Source organism: Schistocerca nitens, chromosome 12 (assembly GCF_023898315.1).
Source record: "Schistocerca nitens isolate TAMUIC-IGC-003100 chromosome 12, iqSchNite1.1, whole genome shotgun sequence".
In the NCBI taxonomy this organism is placed as follows: domain Eukaryota; kingdom Metazoa; phylum Arthropoda; class Insecta; order Orthoptera; family Acrididae; genus Schistocerca; species Schistocerca nitens.
Genome location: NC_064625.1, coordinates 12,655,843 through 12,667,111, shown reverse-complemented (window position 1 = coordinate 12,667,111; position 11,269 = coordinate 12,655,843). Strand labels below are relative to the sequence as shown.

The 11,269-nt window shown below is 37.5% G+C and overlaps 1 protein-coding gene across 1 annotated transcript; it reads right to left on the bottom strand.

Annotated features, from left to right (window-relative positions):
• Positions 1 to 8,158: 8,158 nt before the first annotated feature.
• Positions 8,159 to 10,286, bottom strand: LOC126215313 (uncharacterized). The gene is made up of 3 exons (XM_049941994.1): positions 10,242 to 10,286; positions 9,872 to 10,010; positions 8,159 to 8,739 (listed from the first exon to the last, which is right to left on the bottom strand). The coding sequence occupies exons 1-3, from the start codon at positions 10,257 to 10,259 to the stop codon at positions 8,159 to 8,161; spliced, it is 738 nt and encodes a 245-aa protein (XP_049797951.1). The 5' UTR covers positions 10,260 to 10,286.
• Between the last annotated feature and the right edge of the window lie 983 nt (positions 10,287 to 11,269).

The following is an 11,269-nucleotide window of genomic DNA, read 5'->3' as shown; positions in this document are numbered from 1 at the left end:
CTTTGGTGTACTACAGTATGGCAACACTTGGTCTCTGAATACAACTTCTGGTTTGTAATTTGACTGTCTGTTACGTAGGTGGAATGCAGATATAACTGTTTTCTGAGGATTTAGGTGGAGGCACCATTTCTTGAAATATTTGTCTAAGGCTTCCAGATCAGTGGATAGAATAGTTTCAGCATCAGCAAAGTTGGAGCACTGAGTCACCAGACAAATATCATCAGCATATATGAATTTCCTTGAAGATGTTTCTGGTAAGTCGTGTGTATACAAATTGAAAAGGAGGGGAGCCAGAACAGACCCTTGAGGTAAGCCGTCATTTAGTTTAAACATTCTGCTCTTATCATTTTCTGAGTAGATCTGAAAGTACCTATTGCTTAGCATATTGTTGAGTAAGGCCGTGAGTTTACGACATGGGATAACACTCACAAATTTTAAAAGGAGTCCTTCTCGCCAGACAGTGTCATAGGCAGCAGATAGATCCAAAAAGGCAGCCACACTTACTGATTTCTTCTCATACCCATTTTCAATGTGCGTAGTGAGAGATAGTACCTGATCGTTACAACTTCTCCCAGGTCTAAATCCTGCTTGCTCGATAGGAATATGATGGTTGATTGTTTCACAGATTCTGTTGTAGATCAGACGCTCAAGGAGTTTATAAGTGATACTCAAGAGTGCTATTGGACGATAGTTTTCCACTTTTGTGGGATCTTTATTTGGTTTCAGTATGGCTAATATTTTTGATTTCTTCATCAGATGTGGGATGTTTCCAGTTTGCAGGATGTTTGAAAGGAAGTTGGTCAACCATTTTACTGTAGCTGGTCCACAGTGAGCCAGGAATTCTGGGTATATTCCATCATATCCAGCTGCTTTTCCAAGTTTCATACTTTTGATTGCAGCTTTAGTTTCCTCTTCTTGAAATGGAGTAGAGAATTCGGAAGACTGTAGGGCTGCTCTTTTCTTGGTGTTCAACTGTAGTTTGATATCCCTTTTGGCTTGCTTGTCCTTTATATTCTTTGTAACTGACACAAGGTGTTTAGCATAGTCATTCAAATTGATGGCATTTTTTGATCTTTTTGTTGTAGGGTTTGAAGAGTTTAATTTCCTGATGATAGACCAGGCTTTTCTGCTAGAATGGGTGTAATCTAGGGACCCCACAGTTTCATGCCAGATCTTTCTTCGATTATCATCCAGGGACTGGAGGAGGCTTGTTGCATTGTCAGAGTTAGGATGGTCTTCATATTCTTTTAGTAACTCCTCACTCTCGGAACTCCAACCAGGGATATACTCTTTACGGTACCCTCTAGGAATACATCGTCTGGCTGCACCTTTGATAACCCCAACAAATCTGCTGTAATTGTTGTACGTTGGTTTGATCCATCTGATATTGGAATCTGTTTGCTTTGCAAATTCAGTCCAGTTGGCTTTCTTGAAGTTCCACCTCGGTTTAGGATGTGATCGTACAACAGGTATAGACATCCCCACCTCCAATATAACAGGTCTGTGTTGACTATGTGGGAATTCCTTGAGCACAGTTCGTCGTACTTGATTTAGGGAATTATGAGACTGAGTTGTGAAGCACAGATCTGGGGTATAGCCTTGGGACCAGCGAGCTGAGTGGAAGGTAGGCAGATCTTTAGCATCGTAAATTAAATTCAGGTTTTCAGTTTCCATCCAGTCCTCAAGCGCTTCACCGTTGAGGTCATTCTCCATATATCCCCACAGGTGATGATGACTGTTGAAATCACCGAGGTATATAGTTGGGTGTTGCAGAGACGGTAGAACGGGATTAGGCCAGTTAGTCCCTGGGGGTTTGTACACGTTAACTATCGTTAGGTTTTCAATTTTAACAGCAGTTGTAAAAATGTCATTTTCAGAATTTTCTGACAGCGGCTGGTAGTTTGTTATGTGATTCTTGACGTAAGTTGCAAGGCCATAATTTTGATGGTGATTAGAGGCTATCAGTTTAAAGCCCGGTATTTTCCCCCTACTCTGCAGCTGTGATTCATCAGCTGTGTGCGTTTCTTGAAGTGCGATGATATCAACTGCATATTTCTGTGTGAGCCTGGAAAGATACTCACATTTTGCTCGACTTATCCCTTCGATATTCAGTTGACAGATGCGCAGAGATGGTCCAATTCTACGAGCTTGTGGGTCCTGGATAGGACCGCACGTGTCCTTCGTCATTCTTTGACCGAGAGGTCTTTTCAGACAGTTCGGTCTCATCTTATCGTTGTTGCTTTCTTAGCAACACCCAGGGGTCACGTGTAGGGTATTTAAAGGTTATACCTACGGACGTGAAGCAACAATTATACACACGGACAGTATTTCCACACTATTTAACCCTAGGACTCACTCTGCTGAAATTTCCCTAGTACTCCATCTGGGGTCATACATGACCCCAATCAATATATAATTGACTGTGTGTACTAATCATTCAGAGAACAACGTACTGTCGTTTAATACTGTTTGTTTACATTTTATTTATTATTTAGACACATTTCACAGCTTTTTTAACAGGTATGTACGTAGTAGAATTAAATTACATATGGCAGAGTAATTACATATCAGAAGTTACAATATTACTCTAAGTCATTTGTTTCACTCATAAATGTTTCACAATGGCTTCAAATTTACAGAAAATGTGATGAACAACTCAACAGGGAACATAATTCTAACCGGAATCCGTACCATAGTCATCTGCACATATTTTGCAAGTAGTAACTATTTCAGAATGTTCCTTGCAAACAAATTTGTTACACTTTTTGCATGTTGAACTGTATTTTGTGTCCTTTGATCGGGGGCAAATGGAGCATCTGCCTCGCTTTCTCTTCTGATTGTCGGGTATTACGTCTGGATGTCCATAGTCTAACAGATCATCAAATCCACACCGTTTGATACTGCTAATAATATACTTGTTCCTTGCTTGTGGTAAACTCAAACGACGTTCCACTTGGGGCTTTGCCATTTCTTTGGCCAACTTCATTAGAAAAAGACGTCTCTCTGTTTTTTCAACAGCAACACAGAAGTCTGTAGGCATTGAGTGCAGTGTACCTTTTTTCACAGAATAGTAAGAGCTCATTTGATCTAGCGTATCAACACCTGATTTTGTTGAGTTGTAATACAACACTACTTCTGGTTTTCGTTTCAAGATGTTTTCTTTGGGCACTTCAAATGATTGATGTTGTGTTGACAGGAGTAGCACAGCCTTATTTCTTTTTGGAACATACGAAACTAATAAGGTTTTACCACTGTATGCAAATCTGGTAGTGCATTCTTCCCTAGTTTTCGAAGGCAAAAACTCTTTTGGGACTTCTTTTCTTGTAGAACGTAGAGTACCTACAAGTGTCAACATCATTTTCAACAATTCTTGGCCAAGGTCATAGCTCGTGAAAAAATGGTCAGTGGTAATATTCCTACCACTGCCAGCCAGATGACGCACTAAATCTAAGACCACTCTCTTGCCTTGATTCACTTCTTTCACATCACCACTCCTTCCAGTGTACATTTGAAGATTTATCAGATAACCATATTCACAGTCTACTGCGCACCATATCTTGATGCCATACTTTCCTGGCTTTGAAGGAATGTAGACCTTGAAACTGCACCGACCTCTGTATACGCAAAGATGTTCATCAACAGTAATGTTGCTGGAAGGTATAAATGATGTTTGACATTGCACGGCAAACAAATCAAATATTTCCTGTACAGCTTCAGCCTTATTTCCAGTCCTCTCTTTCCTTTCAAGTCTTGTGATGCGGTCGTCAAAACGAAGTGAACGCAGAATGTCCTGATATAGCCTCCTCGATATAGTAGCACGGAATAGAGGAGTGCCATATTCAGAGTCCCAAAATTCGTCAGTAGGTTTCCCCCGGCTCTTCTGTACGCCATACAGAATCAGCAAGCCTAAAAATGAAAGAAGCTCGCATCTGTCTGTATCACGCCAGTCAACTAATTTTCCAGACACTTTCAATTCATTTCCTCGTTGATTTGTGAACTGAACTATTATATCCAGCAATTCATTAGTAATAAACTGCCTGAAACAGTCAACAGCTGAGCTAACACTAACTGTACTAGGAATACCTGCTGAAAATCGTTGCATGTTGCGGATTGGAAATCTACGAATTGATGGTTCTTTTGTACTCCATGCAATATCCCGACCCCTGCTTACCAGTACTGCACTTTCATCATCTCCACTGTCATCATTTTCAGCAAGAATATCATTTTCTTCTTATTCATGTAAACAAATTTCATCACTTTGGTCTACCTGTGTCTCTGTTCCATTTTATTTATTTATTTATTTTATTTATTTATTTCGTATTCCATTAATCCGTATTGTGATAAATCACAAGGATGTGGAATGAGTCATGATTACATACAACAGATATAATACACATATATAAAATGACAAAAATGTACCATAAGATTATGAATAAGTTTGTAGGTTAAAATCAAATCAAAGGTATAGCTCAAGTAATATAAAACAATACCTAAAAAGGAAATATAGTACATTTTCCAAATTAAACAGTTAATGTGATCTATAGCAAACAAATTTTTATCAGTATAAAAAATCATTGCTTTATCTGTAGATACTCATCAAGAGAATAGAAGGAATTTACCATTAGGTATTCTCTCAATTTACATTTAAAAGTAGGTAAGACATTAATGTGATCTTTAATACCTGATGGAAGGGAGTTGAAAATTTTTGTGGCTGAATAATGAACACCTTTCTGAACAAGACTTAAATGTTTCAGATCCCTGTGTAGATCATTTTTAGACCTAGTATTATGATCATGACATTCACTATTAGTTTTAAAAAGAGATAGGTTGTTAGAAACAAAAATCATCAAAGAAAATATGAATTGAGAGGTAAGTGTTAATATTTGTAACTTATGAAACAGACTTCTGCAAGAATATCTTGGATGAACACCACTCATGATTCTAACAGCTCTCTTCTGTGCAGTAAATATTTTTTTGGCTAAAGGCTTGTTGCCCCAAAATATTATGCCATACGACATGATAGAATGAAAATAACCAAAGTAGGCAGCTTTAGTAGCGTCCTCATCACCAATGGGGGTGATTACACGCAGAGCATAAGTTGCCACACTGAGCCTTCTATGTAGGTCTAAGATATGCTCAGACCAGTTCAGCTTGCCATCAATTAGAATGCCCAAGAACTTAGATGATTCACAGTGTAGTATATTTTGGTTACCACAGTTTAAGTGGAATACTTCATTTTCTTGTTGAGATGTGTGAAATTGCATATACTGAGTTTTCTGAATGTTTAGAGTTAGTCCGTTGCACTTAAACCAGTGTAGGATGTCAACGAGTACAGCGTCACTACCTTCTGAATCACTACTGCTATGAAATAAGTCTTCCATAGCTTGTTCTACACTATAACCAGGAGCAAAACGTATTCCATCCATGCTGAAATTACACTGCAATGACAAACGTACAAACGAACTTCCAGTTTGAAGTTAGTTCTGAGTAACACCTTAATTCAGTGTTACCAACTCAAAATACCTAAGAAAGAGATTGATTATTTATTTATTTATTTTATCCATCTTTCAGCACTAACATGCAATCGATGTCGTCAGAAGAGTTACAGCTATTTGTACATTATGTTTTACATATCAAAATATTACATAGTAAAAATATAGCAATGTTGTAAACTTAGATCCATACATAACAGTAAGCCATAATTTATCAACATTAACATGCAATCAATGTTGTCAGAAGTATTATAGCTATTTGTACATTTTGTTTCATATAACAAAAATATTACATGGAAAAAAAGGACAGTGTTGTACACTATTAGCTTATAGCTAGCTGCCTCTACATCCATAACTATACATAACAGTAAGCCTTAGTTTATCAATAAATTAGATCATCTTTACAACTATTCTGAAATTCTTCTACACTGTAGAAAGTATTTTTCTTCATCCACACTTTGGTGTTAGTTTTGAAAATATCCATTGAAACCAATTGATCCTGTATGGGTAAAGTGTTGAATAATTTTATGCCTATGTATTCATAGCTAGATTGGGGTTTTCTTAAGCCTGGTTGTGGGTATATCAATCATATTTGTTTGTCGAGTATTGTGTTGATGAACTGATTTCCTTATTGTGTAGTTGATAATCTATACATTCTATGAATGTTACATATAATCTATCTGGGGTCATAATTGACCCCAACAGTAGTTTTTGTTCATTATTGATTTAAATGTTGCGTCAAGCGCTCTCAAAATTTTGTGAGAGAACTACAATACTGTGTGGTAAAAGTCATAAAATTCTGGATTTTTACAAGAAATAGAAATATTATTTTATCCATAGTAAAGATGATTGGGGTCACCTATGACCCCAGAGTGAGTCATAGGGTTAACCGATTCAGCCGGTGCCCCACTTTTCATGGATTTTTGCTGTCTTCTGAGAGTATTTCTCAGCGAATGTCTCAATTTCTTCCACAACGCTTTCGCTGTAACACCTGCAACAACACTGTCAAAAGACAATTTCGCTATGTCAATTATTCACTTTTTAATTAAAAAAAATAAACAAATACAGCTACAAATCTATCACTCCTTTTTTAATTTTTTCTTTTATGTCTCGGTATTCGGCGACAGGAAACACATACAGAATTATTGCATACAGGTACAGAATGGGAGAACGAACGGTCTCTAACATCGTATCGAATGTATCTCAAGCTGTATGAAAAGTAATGCAACAAGTATTTATGCCGGAACCCACAAAAGAACAGTGAGAATCATTTGCAGGTGGTTTCCAACGAAGATGGCAATTCCCACACTGCATAGGCGCCATTGATGGGAAACATGTAGTAATAAGAAAACCTGGTAAAACTAGATCCTCCTATTTCAATTATAAACACACTTTCTCCATCGTGCTAATGGCTACCGTAGACCAAGAGTATAAATTCATTAATACAGTAGAGTCTCGATAGTTCGAGGTGAACGGGACCGGAACCACCTCGAACTATCGAAAACTCCTCGGACTATCTAAATTTAAATGGGAAAAAGAAATATTATGATATTATAAGTAATACAGCACAAAATATGAACTTCATTAAAATAAAAGTATTTAGACATGCATTTGCATTGGCAGAATAACAATAATTATTTATTTAGACAAGTAATAGTGAAGTTCTTTTGTTTGGCGAAGCTACAACGTTTCCTCGCGGCGATGAGTCGTATGAATAAAACAGAGAATATATTTTATACTCAAATGTTCGGGGAAAGTTCTCTGGTTGGCATGAATAAAGCGAGTCTAATAATATACGTCACCCGAGTATGTTCTTAGTGTGGGTTGAAGAATATTCTCCGATTTCGTATGAATCAAGGAGGATTCACACTTAACGGAGCGTCACCGTCACGTTTTGGACCGTCGACGATCAGAGAAATTTCTGAGCATTCACACTAGACGGCACGTCAACGTCGTGTGATGGTTCATAATACACTCGCCAGAGGTGCTTTTTTAGTCAATTGGTTTATTATCGGAATAGTTTCGGATCTTCATAAAATGCCAAAATTTGTTAATAAAGAGCTTACCTGGATTCTTGTTTCACTTAGATGAAGAAAAAAATCACGTTCTTATTCCTGATACAGGTATCACCGAAAAAGTTTTATATAAATTATCAGTGAGCTATTCATTCATTTACTATGATGCTGTTCTCCATAGGAAACATGTCCAATAGGATACACCAGATTTTGGCCGCCTACAACACTATTGAAATTTTAAATCTAAATAGTATAACCAGATAAGCTTCTGTTCCTTCATATGTAACAGTAGCTCTCATTCAGAACAGTAATTCGTATCATAGTAAAATATTGGTTGTCACTGTAAGGGCTTAACATGATTAATAAGTATATATTCATCTCTCACCACCTTCTTCCCCCCCCCCCCTACACACACACACACACACACACACACACACCATCAAAAAATAAGAAAGCCTAGCCTAACCAAAACCCTGAAAGAAAATTTCATTTTTAATTTCATGTTAAGTCACCTCTGACTTGGCTGCTTGGTTCTCTAAAATTCTAGTCATCAGCATAAATAAGTCACAAACACAACAAAAAATACTTTGGGTGTAACAGGTGATTACATTATTTGGTTGTTAAGGCAGAACTACACTGTGAAGAGACTTTTTATTTAATCAACTTATACATAGAAGTGCTTCCAAACTGTGTAATGAACAGCACTGTTAACGATGTATCACTGTTAATAATTTCACACACTTGATCCCTTTCTAGATCAGACACTATTCTGTAAATTTCGTCTTTAGCTTGTATTTGCCGCAATGGGGACAATCTTTTTATACTGGCACATATCCCTGAAATAAAACTGTCAATGTGATCTTCCTTTATCTGTGCCGCTAGAATATAATTCATCAGAGAAGCAGATGCAGAGTCTGTGGTTCTCCTCTTATTGCCACTTTGACTATGCTTTTGCATGACAGGCCTGCTTGTCACTGACTTCAAATCACTGTTATTTTCAATGTCCGGAATAGGTGACGACACCTCACTGTTTGATTCATCCTCTGAACAAATATCAACGGTTATGTTAGAAACTGTTTCCCGCTCCAGCATGTATGGGCGCAGGAAAGCCATAATCTCCTCATACTTCCATGGCTTCTTCGGTATGGCACCTTGTCCACTCTTTGTTTTTTTAATAACACATTTTCTAAATTGGTCTCTCAGTGACACCCATCGTCGCTTGCATTCAGGGCCTGAAATAAGACAACATATACAGCTGTTAATAGTGCATGGAGTAGTCTAACGCTTTTTCAAAAAATAATTAGGGACTTCCCAAACTTTTAACGGGGACACAAACACGGTTTGCTTTTTTATTTTTACAAAAGCTTCCCAATAATATGAGGTACTTTTCATTTGCTATGCTGTTAATCAGCACATAGGCAATAGGCACCATTTCTTGGGAATCATCCAGGTTTCTATAAAAACATACTTTTGTTCAAAAATTTTCATGAGTAAACACACTCTACAAAATGTTCAATTACAGCCTACACAAACTGAAGAAACTTTGTAAGCCTTATCTAGTAATTTACAAAACTGCTAACAAACATATTTGTATCCTGTGATCTTTTTCTAGCTCCAAATATATATATGAGAATAAGGTAAGAGATTCTTTACGTACTACGTACAAGAATGACTGTCCATTTATTTCCTTTTCACATAAATCAATGTAGTGAGTGAGTGATTGTATATTCTGTCATCCCATTAAAAGGTTTTTTTGGTAATTACCCAGTCACAATGTGTCTCTTTTACATAAAAGAAGTGTTGTTTCATACTGATCAAACGTATAGAGCAATAACACTTTTGTTATTTAAAGAATACGAGTGGCCCAAGTGCATTGCCAGATTTTCTATGTGGTGTGTTATTTACATAAATATTAAATTAGTGCAATATAGTAACAGTGTTACATTAGATACGATATATTTTACTTTGAGGCTTTATACACTGCACAACACAAAAGTGTCTGCTAAATTACTTTGTGCTACTCCCTCAGATAAATACTGGAAATATACAGCCCAATAAAACTGACTGGAACTATTCTCCGTTACGTGTATACAGCATCCACGTGCAGTACATAATTTAAAGATCCTGAAATGCTAGGTGCATGTCAGTACAACATAAATTCGGTCAACACCAGTGTATTTACGTTGATGGAGTTTGTGAGTTTTAAAAAACACCTTGTACAGTATATAATGTTATTACCGTGGAACGCTGCACACGGTACTCCACTCAAATATTCATCGTTCTAGCGAAAACTTTCGCACATACTAACTACGTACCACTTAACAATCCTTAGTAGAAAGTAAAGTTAAATTGTGTTTCATTTACCTGGACGCCGCACCTCTTCTCCAATTTCCTTCCACAGTGTTTCTTTCCAAACGCAATCACTATATCTCCTATCAGTCATATTATATAGCTCTGAATGAGAACGAACTAATTCAGTCAAATACTCGTCGAACTCCATTATCTAAACAAAATAATAAATACAATAGAAAACACCGGAACTTACTTGTAATTAGAATAAATAACAAAGAGAAACTCGAAACTATAAAAAATTGATTCTTACATGTTAGGTACAAGCAAAGTTTTCGAACCACATCTACCTAACCTCACTCTTTCCAAAATATATAAACAGGGGCCGAGTAAAAACATGGAGGCAGTCCTTCGAAAACCAGAGATTTATATCACGTCAACTCACCGTCATGATGGGAAACATTCTCCGAAAGAATGCGTGACGGAGAAGTTCCGGGACGCTGACGTCGAGTGTGAACACAGCCATTCGAAACACAGGGAAGAATCTTTTGACGTGACGGAAACGTTCCGTTAAGTGTGAATCGACCTTAAAGCCAAAGAAGTTTCTCACAAGCGGAGAACATTCTCTGTTTTTATGAGTGAGCTCCGTAGTATACTTAGACCTGAGTGAGTTGTGTTGTGATTAACCGGAATTTGTTTCTTGAGAGGCAAAAAAAGATATACGTGGTACGCAGGAACACAGAAGAAAGGAAATGTACAAGTTTGTATAGATTTAACAGTCAAAACATTAATTGGCTGGCGAATCACTTTCTTCCGAAAAATCACGAAAGAAGAGGAGGCGCCCTTTCCAATGAATGCAAAATGAAAATATTTTTACGCTATTTAGCGGATCCAGGCTTTCAGATAGGTGTAGGAGATGATTTGGGAGTACACCAGAATACAGTATCCCTAACATTTTCGTATGTTCTGCAACAGGTAAACAGGAAAGCACCGTTGTGGATCAGATTTCCGAGAAATATTAACGAACTAGAAACAGCGAAAGTTAAATGGCAATCGAGATAAAAGTTTCCATGTGCGGTAGGGGCACTTGACTGCACTCACATACCTATAATGAAACCTTATTCACATGGAGACGAATAAGTTAATCGAAAGGGCTTTCCATCTATAAACGTGCAGGCGACGTGTGACAACACTGAAATGTTTACGAGTGTTGCTGCTTCATAGCCGGGGTCTGTACATGACGCTAGGATATGGAGAAACTCCGATGTGTATCGTATATTGCGTGAGAACCAGTGCAACGCCCTAATTTTAGGAGACGAAGGATATGGCATTGCACCGTGGTTAATGACAACATTTCAAAATCCCGAAACGCCTGATGAGAGGGCATACAACATACTTCACTCCTAAGGAAAGGGTGATAATCGAACGGTGCTTTGGACAGGTGAAAAGGCATTTCCTAATTCTGCAAAATAA